Raw genomic sequence first — 17,500 nt, forward strand, 5'->3', positions numbered from 1 at the left:
GAGAGCCGGCGTCTGATGAAGGGACGCTCTCTGGAACACGACCCTGTCGGGGGGTTTGGGGCTGCAGGCGACCCTCGCCGGACAGAGGAGGGGTACCACATGGACCCCCCCCGCCATCCTGGTCAGCCTCAAGCAGGGGCACCCCCAGGGGGTAGGAACTCTCTCCTCCCCCAGGGGAGAGGTGGGGGTGTGGGGGTTGGGGGTGAGGGTGGGGTGGGGGACGGTGTGGGGATCTGGTCTGACAGGCTGGGCCAGAGGACGGCGGTGGGAGGAGTCGGGGGGGCCCAGGATCACACCTACCGACAACAACAACAGCAGCATCAACACCACCAGCCTCCCGAACTCAGAGAGCCTCCCGGATCAGGCTCCGCCCCCGGCAACGCCCCTGGCAACGCCCCGCTCCTACGACGGACCAAACGGGAGAAGGCGGAGAGCATGCTGCGGAACGATTCGCTCAGCTCCGACCAATCGGAGTCCTTGCGACCGCCCCCTCCGCGGCCTTACAAGTCGAAGCGAGGCGGCGGCGGCGGCGGAGGCGGAGGAGGGAAGAGACAGACATCCGTCAGCAGCTCCGAGGAGGAGGGAGGGACCACGCCCGAGTACAGCAGCTGCGAGGACGCGGAGATCGAGAGCGTCAGCGAGAGAGGTGAGCTGGGAGGTAGAGGGGGAGATCATCGCAGCTCTGAGGAACACATCATGTCTAAACAAGAGCTTCTCTCTGTGTAGGCTCAGGAGAGAGGAGGAGCAAAAGAGAGGGTTGGTGAGGGGAGAGTTAGTGAGGGGAGAGTTAGCGACTGTGCGTGTGAGTCGATACCCTCGGAACACCGTAGACATGCGGTCCGTGTGCCCATCACTGTGACACACAGTCCTAAAACTAGTCTATCTGATCGATCTAAAAAAAACAGTCAGGAGATGATTTGGGAGAGCAGAGTTGATGTGTGTTTTTGTGTGTATACGTATGTGTTTATGTCTGTTAAACTTCTGCCGGGGCCATATTGAAGAAGGCCAGGTTTGATCCTGGAGTTTGTGATGTCCTACCTGCGAAGGCGACCTGCAGGCCACCTGGACGGAAACTAAAGCCTATGATCAATCAAGTGGCAGAGGAAGAGATGTTTGTCAGATGGGATTGTAAACACTCCGCTGAGGAAGCCAGACCCTCTGCTGAGAGCCCAGGTCAAGCAGTCATGTGCTTGTTGGCACTGCAAACCGTTAACTGTACAGAGCTTTCCCACACACACTCACACACACGCACACAAACCAGCATTCAGGTCATGGTTAAGAACCAAGGCAGATCTGACTTGCTTACTTTCCTGTTTGCTTGGTCCTCTTTCATGGTATTCTAAAAAGAGATCATACACACAGACAAGATCTGTCTTTCATTTAAGGTTATAAACTACAAAGACTAAGTAAAATCACTTTTACGGTCACTAAATATTGTTAAGTCATGTAGACCTCTCTGCGTGCAGAAATCACTTCCTCCCCCAGGTTTTGTTGATCCAGACTAGAGGCACCCTCAGTCTGGACGGGCACCCGTCTCCAACCTAAATATTCAACAAACTTCTGTCCGTCTCCATAAACAGCACAGTTCTAAAGAGGCTTGCAGTGTGGCAGAGCTGTGTATAGTGGCAGCGAGGCTGGTATGTACTGTGTATAGTGGCAGCGAGGCTGGTATGTACTGTGTATAGTGGCAGCGAGGCTGGTATGTACTGTGTATAGTGGCAGCGAGGCTGGTATGTACTGTGTATAGTGGCAGCGAGGCTGGTATGTACTGTGTATAGTGGCAGCGAGGCTGGTATGTACTGTGTATAGTGGCAGCGAGGCTGGTATGTACTGTGTATAGTGGCAGCGAGGCTGGTATGTACTGTGTATAGTGGCAGCGAGGCTGGTATGTACTGTGTATAGTGGCAGCGAGGCTGGTATGTACTGTGTATAGTGGCAGCGAGGCTGGTATGTACTGTGTATAGTGGCAGCGAGGCTGGTATGTACTGTGTATAGTGGCAGCGAGGCTGGTATGTACTGTGTATAGTGGCAGCGAGGCTGGTATGTACTGTGTATAGTGGCAGCGAGGCTGGTATGTACTGTGTATAGTGGCAGCGAGGCTGGTATGTACTGTGTATAGTGGCAGCGAGGCTGGTATGTACTGTGTATAGTGGCAGCGAGGCTGGTATGTACTGTGTATAGTGGCAGCGAGGCTGGTATGTACTGTGTATAGTGGCAGCGAGGCTGGTATGTACTGTGTATAGTGGCAGCGAGGCTGGTATGTACTGTGTATAGTGGCAGCGAGGCTGGTATGTACTGTGTATAGTGGCAGCGAGGCTGGTATGTACTGTGTATAGTGGCAGCGAGGCTGGTATGTACTGTGTATAGTGGCAGCGAGGCTGGTATGTACTGTGTATAGTGGCAGCGAGGCTGGTATGTACTGTGTATACATCTGCAGTTGGGAGGGGCAGAGAGGGAGACCAGAGATAGAGATACCAGGGAAGGAGGGAATGGAGAGAGAGATCTGAGAGAGATGGAGAGAGAAGATACATAAGACAGAGAGACAGATTGTGAGATGGAGAGTTGGACAGAGAGATTGGAGAGAGATTGGAGAGAGTGAAAGACCAAAGAGGGAGAGAGATAGCAGAGAAGAGAGAGAGAGAGAGAGAGAGAGAGAGAGAGAGAGAGAGCGAGAGAGCGAGCGAGAGAGCAAGAGAGCGAGAGAGAGAGAGAGAGAGAGAGAGAGAGAGAGAGAGCTCCAGGCTCCTGTTTGAGCTGTTCTCTTGTCTGTTTTTAGGTGACTGGGAGTGCTACCCCCTGGACCCAACTGTATGGCATGTGAGTACCTGTCTGAGAGTGTGTGTGTGTCTGAGAGTGTGTGTGTGTCTGAGAGAGTGTGTGTGGTGTCTGAGAGAGAGATGCACTTGCTCTACCTGTGTGTTCCAGGTTGTGTCTTTGTGTTTATCTGTGTATTGTACGTGTTTTTTCTCTCAGAGTTCATCTCTGAGTAGTTTTCTCGAGTGCGTTGGTCTACACCAAAGTGCATCTGTCTGTGTGTGTGTGTGTGTGAATGAGGGTCAGTTGTAATGCGATTGCTGCTCGGCTGTTTGATTGAATCACAACATCGTTCTCCCAGCACCCAGTGACATGGCAGCCATCGACAGAAGGTGACCATCTAATCGGTCGAATCACGTTGAGCAAGAGGAGCGCTATGCCAAAGGAGGCTGGAGCCTTGCTAGGACTCAAGGTCACACACACACACATGCACGCGTGCACACACACACACACACCAAGGTTATACCTCAAACTACTGGGTCTTCATATGTTTGGACACAATACCTCTACATCTTACAAATCATGTACTATCTGTGTGTGTGTGTGTGTGTGTCAGGTGGTAGGGGGGAGGGTCACTGAGACAGGGAGATTGGGGGCTTTCATCACCAAAGTCAAGAGAGGCAGCCTGGCTGACGTGGTGGGTCATCTGCGTGCAGGTCAGTGACACACGCGTGTGCGTGTGAACGCATGATTGGGACTGATGGGAGAGGGGTGTGACAGGAGGGTTTCAGGAAGAACAGTTGTTTGTTCCTTCAGGTGATGAGGTTCTTCAGTGGAACGGCAAGTTGTTGCCCGGAGCAACGCAGAAAGAAGTTTACAATATCATTTTGGAATCTCAGACTGAACCTCAAGTGGAACTGGTGGTATCCAGACCCATTGGGTGAGTCAGAGTTGTTCTACGTTGAGTTAATTACTTTTATAAATGTGATCATTGTGAACTGCGATACAATATTTTAAGCATTTCTGGAACAAGGTTTGTATTGTAATATATGTAAAATGTTTATAATTCAAACAAATCCAAACCAAGTTGTCACAAAAAATATTTATGTTATGAACTAAGAATACATCTTTATCTTTCACACACTGAAACATTACACCTCGCTGTTGTTTGACGGCCTTCTTTGAAAATTACAAATGTACCGATTTCTTTCTAAACATTTGCAAGGGGATGTATAAAATTAATCAGTAAGTAAACAAGCTGACTAATAAGGACCTGCCCCCTCCTCATGTCCCAGACTCCCCAGCGGTCTCCCTCTCCAACCTGTCAGGTGTTTCGTTTCTTAGCACTGGGACAACTTTTTTTCTGCTTACCCATGTTTTGTTTGAATTTGTTTCTCATTTTTCTTGTATCCAGTTTAACTACTTCACCTGTGACGACTCTCTACCTGGTACTAGTGGTGTCAGACTGTACACCTTGTTTTACCTAGACCTGTCAGGTCTGAAAGATCTTTCTCATTGTTGTTATTTTTAGTGATATCCCAAGAATCCCAGACACATCCCACCCTCCATTAGAATCCAGTAGGTATCTACTCTGGGGTCTCTCTCTCTCTCTCTCTTTCTCTCTCTCTCCCTCTCCCTTTCCCTCTCCATCTCCCTCTCACATGTAAACTCAAATCAGTTTCTCTTGTACTTATTGATACAGTAAACAAACACAGCTGCTGATGTGCATGTCCTGTTAAAACCCTGTTAAAGCTGGTGTCACGTGACTTGAGATCCCGTCTGTATGTGGTTTGGGTTTAATTGGTTGAACTGTCTGTTTGTGTACTTTTGCCCTCACAGCAGGATCCAGTTCATTCGAGTCCCAGAAGATGGAACGTCCGTCTATCTCGGTCATGTCTCCGTCCAGCCCTACCCTCAGAGACACGCCTCACCTAATGCCTGGAAGTATCTCTGTTAGTACGCTGTGCTCTGTGTGTGTGTTTGTGACGTTTCGATGCCCCAAGTGTACTGCATATTTCCTCATTGTGACATTGAGTGTGTGCCTGTGTGTTATTGCTTGTGTCTGTGTGTGTGTGTTTGCGTTTTGTGTGTGTGTGTGTGATCTCAGGTGAAGTTGTGGTATGACAAGGTGGATCACCAGCTCATAGTGAACGTCCTCCAGGCAGTCGACCTGCCCACCAGGCCAGACGGACGACCTAGAAATCCCTACGTGAAAATGTACTTCCTGCCAGACCGCAGGTACTTCCTGTACAGAACACTGGAACACTAACTGGAACAAATGCATGCTAGGCCCGTCTGCACGCCCAGTATTCTCACGAAGCCGCTAGCGAGAAACGAAGGCAAATTCAAGCGACAATTTACAACAACAACAACAAAAAACCTCCCTCATAGATCACGACCTTTAGAACACATCTAATGGATGTACCGACATACATTTTTCAAAATATTAAAATAGCATATCATCCTCACTGCTCTAACATCCTTTCTGCTGTGTGTGTGACGTGTGTGTCGTGCACTTGTGTGTCCCCGCAGTGATAGGAGCAAGCGGAGGACCAAGACGGTTAAAAGGAGCGGCGACCCGAAGTGGCACCAGGGGTTTGTCTACTCGCACGTCCACCGACGAGACTTCAGGAACCACATGCTGGAGATGACAGTATGGGACCAGCCACACGTGCCAGAACAGGACAGCATGTTCATGGGAGAGGTACACACACACACACACACACATATATACACACACACACACACACATATATACACACACACACACACACATATATACACACACACACACACATATATACACACACACACACACATATATACACACACACACACACATATATACACACACACACACACATATATACACACACACACACACATATATACACACACACACACACATATATACACACACACACACACATATATACACACACACACACACACATATACACACACACACACATATATACACACACACACACACATATATACACACACACACACATATATACACACACACACACACATATATACACACACACACACATATATACACACACACACACACATATATACACACACACACACACACATATACACACACACACACACATATATACACACACACACACATATATACACACACACACACATATATACACACACACACACACATATATACACACACACACACACATATATACACACACACACACACATATATACACACACACACACATATATACACACACACACACACATATATACACACACACACACACATATATACACACACACACACACATATATACACACACACACACACCTATGTACTCAGAGATGCCAAAAGGACACACATCCTTCATTCAAGTAGAAGTACAGATACTCATGTTTAAAAAGTATGTTAAAAGTTGACATACTGAATACACTTTTAAAGTAAAGAAGTGAGGGCTCTGACATATACTTCAGTAAAAACTAACCATTACCTGTTTCAGTGTCACGCTGGTAACTGGCTCTCACATCACATCATATGCATACATGTTTTTTAATCTTTAGAAGTTTTTGTTTAGAAGATATATATATATACAAATCAACCTTTAGAAACTATTTTTCAGGTTCAGGCAAAACACAAGCCACAACTATCTGCAGGTTCTGATAGTTGTTGCTTGTGTTCTGCAGGTTCTGATAGTGGTGGCTTGTGTTCTGCAGGTTCTGATAGTGGTGGCTTGTGTTTTGCAGGTTCTGATAGTTGGGGCTTGTGTTCTACAGGTTCTGATAGTGGTGGCTTGTGTTCTGCAGGTTCTGATAGTGGTGGCTTGTGTTCTGCAGGTTCTGATAGTTGGGGCTTGTGTTCTACAGGTTCTGATAGTGGTGGCTTGTGTTCTGCAGGTTCTGATAGTGGTGGCTTGTGTTCTGCAGGTTCTGATAGTTGGGGCTTGTGTTCTGCAGGTTCTGATAGTGGTGGCTTGTGTTCTGCAGGTTCTGATAGTTGGGGCTTGTGTTCTGCAGGTTCTGATAGTGGTGGCTTGTGTTCTGCAGGTTCCGATAGTTGGGGCTTGTGTTCTGCAGGTTCTGATAGTTGGGGCTTGTGTTCTGCAGGTTCTGATAGTGGTGGCTTGTGTTCCGCAGGTTCTGATAGTTGGGGCTTGTGTTCTGCATGTTCTGATAGTGGTGGCTTGTGTTCTGCAGGTTCTGATTGTTGGGGCTTGTGTTCTGCAGGTTCTGATAGTGGTGGCTTGTGTTCTGCAGGTTCTGATAGTGGTGGCTTGTGTTCTGCAGGTTCTGATAGTTGGGGCTTGTGTTCTGCAGGTTCTGATAGTGGTGGCTTGTGTTCTGCAGGTTCTGATAGTTGGGGCTTGTGTTCTGCAGGTTCTGATAGTGGTGGCTTGTGTTCTGCAGGTTCTGATAGTTGGGGCTTGTGTTCTGCAGGTTCTGATAGTGGTGGCTTGTGTTCTGCAGGTTCTGATAGTGGGGGCTTGTGTTCTACAGGTTCTGATAGTGGTGGCTTGTGTTTTGCAGGTTCTGATAGTTGGGGCTTGTGTTCTGCAGGTTCTGATAGTGGTGACTTGTGTTCTGCAGGTTCTGATAGTGGTGGCTTGTGTTCTGCAGGTTCTGATAGTTGGGGCTTGTGTTCTGCAGGTTCTGATAGTGGTGGCTTGTGTTCTGCAGGTTCTGATAGTGGTGGCTTGTGTTCTGCAGGTTCTGATAGAGCTGGAAACAGCTCTGCTGGACGACCAGCCCCACTGGTACAAGCTGCAGACCCATGACTCCTCCTCCATCCCCCTCCCGCGCCCCTCCCCCTACCTGCCCCGCAGACACGCCCACACCGACACGCCCACCAAGAAGCTCCAACGTGAGTCTCAACAGCAGCACCCCCCCTGTGTTAGTGTTCTGTGTGTGTGTGTTCTGTGTGTGTGTGTGTTCTGTGTGTGTGTTCTCTGTGTGTTTGTGCCTCTGTGTGTGTGTTGTGTATGTGTTTGAGAGAGTGTGTTATTGTGTTTCTATAAATGTTGTCTTCACACCCCTACTCTGTCGACAATCCTCTCTCTATGTGTGTGTCTTTGTATGTTTGTCTTTGTGTGTGTCCCCGCTGTTGTCCAGGTTCTCAGCGTGTCGTTGAGTCTGAGATTGATGAGGGTACGACAGCAGTGCCTAAAGGTGGGTGGGCTTACTGGGAATGCTGCTGTTTAAGCACTGTTCCACTGTTCCTCTGTTCCACTAATCTTCTACTCGTCAGGACTTGATAGTGTTCTGGTGTTTACCGGCCACAGCTGCAGCCTTTTTAACTATGTTAGGGGCTCCAAGGGTTTGATTATGTTTTCTAAAATAAACCCATCCTCTGTGAGCTTTCAGGTAGCTCTCCTCAGGTGATGGTGACTGAAAACTTCTGGACCCTTAGGTGAGGCTGTAAAGATAGTAACATGTGTTTGTGTGTGTTCATGTGTGTGCTTGCATGGATGTGTGCGTGGGTGTGTGTATAGCTGCAGACGGGCGTGGCCGGGAGCGTCAGAGAGAGCAGCCCAGCACGCTGGAGGTTCCAGAGCAGAGGAGGGGGGCTCACCATCGCTCCCGCTCTGTGTCTCCCCCCCGGGAGGAGCAGGCACACACACGCTCACGCCCCCCCAACATCCCTGCCCAGAGGTGAGGTGGGGGGGGGGGTGAGGTGAGGTGGGGGGGGGGGGGTGAGGTGAGGTGGGGGGGGGGGGGGGGTGAGGTGGGCAGGTGAGGTGGGGGGGGGGGGGTGAGGTGGGCGGGTGAGGTGGGGGGGTGAGGTGAGGTGGGGGGGGTGAGGTGAGGTGGGGACTCTTACAAGGCTGTCTTCTGAAAGGACACACACATGTCATAGGTTGGACTGTGTGTTAGGATGTTTCTTTATTTCTAATGAAGGATGTTCTCAAGTCAAACAGTCATGCTTTTAGTATCTTCATTATTTCTCTTTCTCCTGCTTTCTTTCTCTGTCTCTCTCTTCCTCTCTCTTTTTCTTTATCCTTACCTCCCTCTTACTATCTCTCTCTCTCTCTCTTCAGGAGTTTGGATGATGAGATGCATCATGGTCGCCGGTCTCGTTCGCCCACCCGCTACTGTGACTCCACTAGAGGGTTCCAACAGGAGGAGGAATACCTGGACGACAGGTAGGGTGTGTGTGTCATGACGGGTTTGGTTTGGTGTAACAAACCAAGTATATGGATACTTATATATAAACATGTGTGTGCTTGTTTGTATGTTGAGCATTTACATGTGTGTAAGGAGGGTTTGAAAGGGCGTACTACTAAGAGCACACGTATTTTCTGTTTGTTCGTTTACTTGTGTGTCTCCAGAGTATGTGTGCGTGTCTATGAGTGTGTATGTACGTGTGTATCCCTGACCCTCCCCTTCCTGCTGTCCTACAGTCACATTACCCTGTATCTGTCCTCCAGTCAGTACAACGCTGTGTTCGCCCTGAGATCAGTGCCTGTGATGCTGTGTTCACCTGAGATCAGGGCCTGTGATGCCTCCTCTGTCAGAAGGCGTTAGCTTGTAGCGTCCAGGACGAAGCAGTTCCACTGTGTTTAGAGTCAGCCAAGATGCTGTCGTGGTGTCATGTACGAATGCTGTGCCGGTTTAGATCTCTACTCATGTTGTTTCCCTGTGCTGTGGAACTTTGCTACCGTTGTTGATTTCCTCATGTGTCACCCATCTCCATGGTAACCACAGTGAGGTCATCATGATCCACCAATCAATGCGGGGCAAAAGTGCCGAGTGCCTACACACCAAAAGGTAAACAAGAACTCATCGCATATCTTATACTTTTATTATTTTGGGTTCTATTATTGTTTTAATGAGTAATAGTAGTATTAGCAGTCATCGTCAAATCGTATAATTTGTTTTATTGGAATTACTTTAGCATTTAGAAACATCACCATTTTCACTGTACAAAACATCATACATTGGAACGCTTTCAACTTATTTTTATTTCATTTCAAATAATTTTTGGAGAGGCAGAAACCTTTGTTGATCGTGTCGAGCTTTTAGGCATCTCGCAGTGGGAGAGAACGAGTCAGAGAGAGAGAGCCTCTTTTAAACACACTCCTCCATATCGATGTCCGTAACACATGAACGACTCACACATACGTCCACATAACATCCATAACACAGACTCCATCACTGGGACTGTTCACCCTACAGCACCTCACAGACTCCACCCATCAGACGTGCGAGAGAGAGACTTGTTTTCTAGTTACAGTAAATAAACCAGTTGTAGTACTGCACTCCACACACTAGAGGGCAAAGTTGTGTCCATATTCAATTAATACTGTAGGTACAAAATATTGGGTATGCAGGCGCAATGCTTCCCTGTGGTCCCTCATTCCAGTAAGTATGAACAGCTGTGCTTATCTTGCCCTGCTTAGTCTGTTCTGCTCTTGCTGTTCACACCTTTCTGTTTTAGTAACCCACCTTTCTCCCAATCTTCTATCCCTGTGTCCTGCATGCACACACACACACACATACACACACACACACACACACCTGCTCAACTCAGGAGATCGTCTAGACACAGTGTCACTCTGCCCCCTAAGATGCCTCTGTTAGTCAACGGCATTCACAAGGACATTTACAGGTGAGTCTAGGTGGAGAGCAACCACAAACACCCAACCTCTCCCTCAGACACACTCACTGAAAACACACACTCACAAACACACATGCTGGAAAAGGTATTTTTCTAGTCTGGTAAAATATAGGAATCTACCGTAAAATGTGTCGCTCAAATATTTGAGCTAGTCCGACTAATTTAGGACTGTTAACCTCGTGGATGTGAGTATTTATCTGTGACCTAAAGTCATCTGAGGTAAACGTTTTTGTCTTGACACTGCATGCTAGCTGCATGTCTTATTTTATGTTTTTATTTTGTTGTTTTTTCGCGGGTGAAGTTCCACGCTGCCTGCATGCCTTACGTCAACCTCTAGGGTGCGCTCTCGTGTTTTCTCCGCTTCGCCGCGCTCCCTCACGCATCACGTCCTCAAGTTCACAGACGAGATCATGATTAGGTAAGGCACACACACACGCCCACACACACACACGCCCACACACACACGCCCACACACACACGCCCACACACACACACCCACACACACACATATACACACACACATCTCCATCAGCTGTGGATTCTTAGGACCAGTTAGAAGAGTTAGACACCCTGAACTGTAGGACCCGTCATGAGTTTTAGTCCTCAGACTTCTCCAACCACACACAGGCGCACACACACACGAGTGTACACACACACACACTTTTATGTGCACACACGCGCCATCAAGCACCTTCCTTCCATTGGGTCAACGACTGGTCATCGTAACAATTTGACAAATTTAACTCAGAATCGACCAGACCATGACGACCAGACCATGCCCGACAGCCTGAACACCTGACAGGGCCATCTCAATGACGATCAGACCGCTCACGGTTGCGTTGAGACTAGGCATGTCCTCTATGATTTCTCTTGCTAACACAGCCTTCTTTCTGTTTCTCCATTGTTTCCTTTGTGTTGTCTCCTCTCCTCTCCTGTCCTCTCTTCTCTCCTGCATTGGATGGCATGCTTGTGGGGGCTAGTGATCTACGGCCCTCTCTGGACAGGGTTAGGAGCGCTAGCACCAACTGTCTCACTCCAGACAATAATGTTCCCTCACCAGAGCCTGACAGGTACCAGCCCCCTCTACCCTGTACCCTGTACCCTGTACCCTGTACCCTGTACCCTGTACCCTGTACCCTGTACCCTGTACCCTACACCCTACACCCTGTACCCTGTACCCTGTACCCTCTACCCTGTACCCTACACCCTCTACCGTGTACTCTGTACCCCTACACCCTGTACCCCTGTACCCCTGTACCCTACACCCTGTACCCTACACCCAGTACCCTTCACCCTGTACCCTACACCCTGTACCCCTTTCCCCTTGTACCCCTGTACCCTGTACCCTACACCCTGTACCCTACACCCAGTACCCTTCACCCTGTACCCTACACCCTGTAGCCTATACCCTATACCCTGTACCCTACACCCTGTACCCTACACCCTACCCCCTGTACCCTACAACCTGTACCCTAAACCCTGTACCCTATACCCTATACCCTGTACCCTGTACCCTGTACCCTGTACCCTGTACCCTGTACCCTGTACCCTGTACCCTGTACCCTGTACCCTACACCCTGTACCCCACAGCCTGTGTCTGACTCCATTCACGGGTCTTCTCACCCTTCTCCTACCCTGCGATGACATCACAGCAAACCTCAACGTGTTCATGTAACACCACAAGTGTTTGTTTTACGCGCTGAGCGTTCAGACCTGTCCGTTCTCATGAGAGCTAACTAAACACTGCTGGTGGATGAATGAACACTTTGCAACTGGCTGTGGACCTGACCCCCTGTGCTCCCTTATCCCACCTTCTTTAAGGACCCCTCCCTGAAGACCCATGCCCCCTCGCATGCCGTACGCTCCCAGACACACACCCAAAGTCTGGGAGTTACTCTTAGTTGTGGTGGGAAAAAATCTAAAAACAAATTCTCCTCTGAAATTATACTTTATTCTCCAGTTGACATGAGATGTTTTGGATATCTGCATGTTCTTTTACATACAGTGGTCACATAGAGTGTGAGTGTGTGTGTGTGTGTGTTGTGATTGTCAGAATGGTGTTGAGGTCACAGATACTGTACATCATCTCTCCAGAAGAGTGCATGTGCAGTTGTGTGTGTCGTGTAACAGAATAAGTAGCACAGGGAGAGGGCATCACACCATTGGTGTTTAGGAGATATTCGAACGTGTTTTCCTAGCGTAGGGACGGCAGGCTGTTCAATTGACAAGAATGGCAACTGTTCAAATGGAATGAAATGAGATGAAGTGTGGAGCATGTTGGAGCGTGTAGCTGGTGTGTGGGGGTGTGGAGCATGTTGGAGCGTGTAGGTGGTGTGTGAAGGTGTGTGGTGCTGTGAGGGAGCCCTCCGTGGAGCAGGTAGTGAGCACGGGTAAACTTGGATGTGTGTGTCTCTGTGTCTGTCCACCGGGGGGCGCTGTGGCCCTCAGGTTCTCTCAGTCCCTGCCTCGTAGACGTCCAGCCAGCCCCAGGATTCTAATCCAGCACGCCTCCCCTGAAGACGACAGGTACCCCCCTACCACCCCCTCAACCTCTCCCCTTAGTACCCCTCCCCTCACCCTCACCCTCCTCCCCACTCCCCCCCCCCTCCCCCCCCCCCCCCCGCACTTTCCCCCCCTACTCCCTCCCACCCTACTCCCCCTTCCTTCCTTTCCTCCCTCACTTCCACCCCCTTTCCGGAGTAGACCCCAGCGCTAACCCACATGCTAACGTGGCTAAACCCCTAACCGCTAAGCTCTAATCCTCACTTTGTCCCCTGAAAATGCTCTGATTTACCGTTCCCCTTGCATTACGCTTTTGGTAATCGCTGTGCACTGTTTGTGGAAGGACATGTCGTAGTGATCTATGAGAAGGAATGTGTCACTTGTCACAGAATTGTTGGTCCTCACTTCCCACCTGGAATATCTTGTTTTCCAGCTTGTGCATGTGGTCAGTCTCTCTCATGCTGCTGTAGTTTAAGTGTTATGTTGTGACTTGAATTTCATTTTTTTGCTCCTGTAATGCTCAGATCTCCGTTTAACAGCATTGGCTACTGCTGGGGGATGGGGGATGGGTGTCCAGTGTTCTGCAGTTGGTTTTTGCTCTTTGACAGGCTGATCTAGTTTGTATTTGAGTGCTTGGTGTTAGAGAACCCTTCAGTCTGTAGCGTGTCACCATGTGTGTGTCACTGTGTGTGTGTGTGTGTGTGAGACACTGCGTGTGAGACACTGTGTGTATCACCGTGTGTGTGTGTGTGTGCTTCTTCTCTCCCCTAACTGTTGCCCCGTGTGATGCTTGTCTGTTCAGCCTGTTTTCTAGCCAACAGAGGAGTGCCTTAGATAATGTCCCAAACACTTCATCTCATGTTGACCATCACCTGTGTTTTGTGTATGTTATGCTTGTTGATGTGTCTGTTTGTGTGTCGTCATCATCATCGTTGTGTGTGTGTGTGTGTGTGTGTGAGAAACAGGTGGGTGCTGGATCCTGTGTTTCCTACTCAGGACCTAATCAATCACCTCAGTGCAAAGAGGTACACACACACACACATACACACACACACACATACATATACACACACACATACACACACACGTGATTGCTACAAGAGTGTGTTGTGACGTCCCCTCATATTGTCTCTCATTGTGTAAGTGTTGACATCACTGAGCTAGTTCACGTTCATCCCAAGCGTACTGTCTGCAGACCCCACATCCATCAGCACTCCCTGAGAATACACCTCCAGCTCTCTTCTAATCCTGTTTCTACTTCTCCTGTCTTCTCCATCCACTCATCCCTCCACCCTGTCTTTTCTGTCTGTGTTTCCACTCGTCCTTCCTGTAACCAGGCACCCTCAAACACTGGACACGTCCTCCTGTCAGACTCTGGCCCAGAAACACTCTGACAACAACAGGTGAGAAGGAGGGACAACTGGGACTCGAACCTGGATGGTTTCCCTAAGGTCAATAACCTCGCCACTGGGTCCATTTGAGATATGCACTCAAGGCTCGGGTTATTATTGACTTTCATAGTCTTAAACTCCCTCTTACTGTAAAAGCCACAAGCTCACAACCTCCCCACAACTTTCCAGAACCTACCTTGTAAGCTCACTCAACAACAACCAACTCACAGCCATCTTGTGATTGTCTAACTAAATAGGAAGAGATGAAAGAGTTGATTGTGTTTCCTGAAAGCCTAGCTAGAGTTAAGACCCTATTGTTGTTAGCCTGTGTTCAGTCGTGATGCCAGTGTGAGATCTCTGGTACTGCTGGACAGGGTGTAACCTCCAGTGGTATGGGTTAGGGCCTTAGGGGATGTAGTTAATGTGAAGAACTGTCTGTGATCACACAGGATGAAGGAACCTCAGAACAGACCTGTTAGTTTCACTTCCCACCTTTTTTGTCACCTCATGTTGTATTTTCACTTTATTTTCTGACACATGATTTCTCATTTTTTATTTTTATTTTTTTACTTTTCTATCTCTTTCTTTCTTCCTGCTGCTTTTTTCTGCATGCTGCATTGCATGGTGCATCGGCGGGGTGTGTGTGACGTGTGTGTGACGTGTGTATGATGTGTGTGTGGTCTCGTGGTCCCCCCAGGATAAAGCCCACCTCCATACTGAGGGGGTCCAGGGGCCGGGCCCCCCCTCTCCGGCCACCTGGTAAGGGGACCTTACGGGGGTCTCTCTCTCTCTCTCTCTTCCCCCCCGTCTCTCTCTCTCTCTCTGCCCCCACAGTCATCCCCTCTCACCCTTCACTACCCCCTCCCCCCTCCCCCGACCAGGCAGGAAGACAGCTGCTGCCTCCTCTGTGTTTGTGTGGTGTGTGTGTAGTGTGGTGTGTGTGTAGTGTGGTGTGTGGTGTGTGTGTAGTGTGGTGTGTGTGTAGTGTGGTGTGTGTGTAGTGTGGTGTGTGGTGTGTGTGTAGTGTGGTGTGTGTGTAGTGTGGTGTGTGGTGTGTGGTGTGTGTGGTGTGTGGTGTGTGTGTAGTGTGGTGTGTGGTGTGTGTGGTGTGTGGTGTGTGTGTAGTGTGGTGTGTGGTGTGTGTGTAGTGTGGTGTGTGGTGTGTGGTGTGTGTGGTGTGTGTGTAGTGTGGTGTGTGGTGTGTGTGTAGTGTGGTGTGTGGTGTGTGGTGTGTGGTGTGGTGTGTGTGTAGTGTGTGGTGTGTGGTGTGTGTGGTGTGTGGTGTGTGGTGTGTGTGTAGTGTGGTGTGTGGTGTGTGTGGTGTGTGGTGTGTGTGGTGTGTGGTGTGTGTGTACTGTGGTGTGTGGTGTGTGTGTAGTGTGGTGTGTGGTATGTGTGGTGTGTATGGTGTGTGTGTGGTGTTTGTGTGTGGTGTGTGTGCCTGCTTGCCAGGGTAAGATTTAAACGTGTAAAGCGTGTTTCCTCCAGTCGGGGTGTCCCTCTGTTGTCCCTCTGTTGTCCCTCTGTTGTCCCTCTGTTGTCCCTCTGTTGTCCCTCTGTTGTCCCTCTGTTGTCCCTCTGTTGTCCCTCTGTTGTTTCTTGTGAGCCTTCACGTGTGTTGCCGTGAAGCCTTCTCTATCTCCCTCCCAGCTCTGGGAATCAAAGCGTCTTATTGGTTGGCCCTTAAACGTATGCAGCTATTTTTCAACAGGAACCTTCACCATGACAACTGGAATGAGCTGAGTGTTGAATGTTGTCCCTCCCCTCCTGTACACGGTACCCTGCAAGGCTCCATCTCCTCTGATCACGGCTCTGAGGAGCTTCTTAATGACCTTCACTCTCTCTTCTGGTGTTTGCTCTCTACTCTGGTTTTACTGTAGTTTACTGTAGTTTACTGTACTTAACTGTAGTTTGCTGTAGTTTACAGTATGTTGGAGCTCTGTGTTCTAAGGTCTCTTGGGAGAAAACAGGACAGTATTTGCCAGGAAGGGGTGGACCGCTACCTGTAACAACCTCCCCCTCTTCTCTTTCTCTCTCTCTCTCTCCCTCTCCCTCCCCTCTCTCTCTCTCTCTCTCTCTCTCTCTCTCTCTCTCTCTCTCTCCCTCTCTCCCTCTCTCTCTCAGGGGCCACCTCCAAGGTGGTGCGTCTCTCTCTTCCTCCGTGACCTCCTCCTCAGCCCGCAGAGCCCGGCAGCTTCCCCAGGTCCCCGCCAGGAGCAGCAGTGTGGAGCAGGGTGTGTCTCACACACACACACACAACCACACCTGGGAGTCATTCTGTAGGCCTGTGTAGGCCTTTAAATGGAACTACCCTACTCTCTCTTGCCATATAAATAGGATGATGCCAACTGATGTGTGTTTTATGTACATGTCTGTGTGTGCGCGTGTGTGTGTGTACGTGTGCGTATGTGTTTGTGTTTGTGCGTATGTGTTTGTGTGTGTGCATGTGTGTGTTTGTGCAGCTCTAGCAGCAGAGGAGCGTGTGGGGAAGCTGCAGATCAAGGTCCTCCCCTACAGGAGCTCAGGACAGTCCTCCTCAAGCCAGGACCTGCAGAGGGCGCTGAAGGGCAAACGAGAGGCGAGACCCCACCTTTATGCTTCCACAAGAGAAGGGGATGAGATCAGGCAGAGGGATACTGTATGAACCTATGGGCTGTAATGAGTCACTGTATTTATGTGCGCATGTCTCTATCCCTTTCCTTCCCCATCCAAACTCTCTTCCTGCTTTCCATCGCTCTTTCTCCCTCTCCCTCTCCCTCTCCCTCTCCCTCTCCCTCTCCCTCTCCCTCTCCCTCTCCCTCTCCCTCTCCCTCTCCCTCTCCCTCTCCCTCTCCCTCTCCCTCTCCCTCTCCCTCTCCCTCCTTCTCTCCCTCCCTCCCTTCCTCTCCGCAGCTCTATAAGGATCAGAAGCAGAGCTGTGAAAATGTGTCCCACAAGTCTTCGGACAGTGATGTCAGCGATGTGTCGGCCATCTCTCGCACCAGCAGCGCCTCGCGAGTCAGCAGCACCAGCTACATGTCCATCCAGTCAGAGAGACCCCGGGCCAAGCACAGGTAGCACACACATTTACATGTAGTCATTTAGCAGACGCTCTTATCCAGAGCGACTTACAGTATACAGGGACATTCCCCCCGAGGCAAGTAGGGTGAAGCGCCTTGCCCAAGGACACAATATCATGTGGCACAGCAGGGAATCGATCCAGCAACCTTCTGATTACTACCCCGACTCCCTCACCGCT

The 17,500-nt window shown here is 49.5% G+C and overlaps 1 protein-coding gene across 1 annotated transcript in view; it reads left to right on the forward strand.

Moving 5' to 3' along the window:
* Positions 1-17,500, forward strand: part of LOC124473372 (regulating synaptic membrane exocytosis protein 1-like) — a 22,928-nt gene that overhangs the window by 491 nt on the left and 4,937 nt on the right. The window contains exons 2-22 of the mRNA XM_047028708.1: positions 1-646; positions 2,777-2,817; positions 3,116-3,226; positions 3,371-3,470; positions 3,571-3,694; positions 4,286-4,332; positions 4,594-4,706; positions 4,862-4,992; positions 5,287-5,458; positions 7,462-7,615; positions 7,864-7,920; positions 8,244-8,403; positions 8,790-8,894; positions 9,457-9,519; positions 11,350-11,439; positions 12,818-12,895; positions 13,837-13,896; positions 14,209-14,274; positions 16,387-16,496; positions 16,725-16,840; positions 17,155-17,315. The exon at positions 1-646 is cut by the window's left edge and continues 142 nt beyond it. Coding sequence (XP_046884664.1) covers positions 1-646; positions 2,777-2,817; positions 3,116-3,226; positions 3,371-3,470; positions 3,571-3,694; positions 4,286-4,332; positions 4,594-4,706; positions 4,862-4,992; positions 5,287-5,458; positions 7,462-7,615; positions 7,864-7,920; positions 8,244-8,403; positions 8,790-8,894; positions 9,457-9,519; positions 11,350-11,439; positions 12,818-12,895; positions 13,837-13,896; positions 14,209-14,274; positions 16,387-16,496; positions 16,725-16,840; positions 17,155-17,315 — 2,705 coding nt within the window. The remainder of the gene's footprint in view (positions 647-2,776; positions 2,818-3,115; positions 3,227-3,370; positions 3,471-3,570; positions 3,695-4,285; positions 4,333-4,593; positions 4,707-4,861; positions 4,993-5,286; positions 5,459-7,461; positions 7,616-7,863; positions 7,921-8,243; positions 8,404-8,789; positions 8,895-9,456; positions 9,520-11,349; positions 11,440-12,817; positions 12,896-13,836; positions 13,897-14,208; positions 14,275-16,386; positions 16,497-16,724; positions 16,841-17,154; positions 17,316-17,500) is intronic.

This window comes from Hypomesus transpacificus, chromosome 11 (genome assembly GCF_021917145.1).
Source record: "Hypomesus transpacificus isolate Combined female chromosome 11, fHypTra1, whole genome shotgun sequence".
Taxonomy (NCBI): Eukaryota; Metazoa; Chordata; class Actinopteri; order Osmeriformes; family Osmeridae; genus Hypomesus; species Hypomesus transpacificus.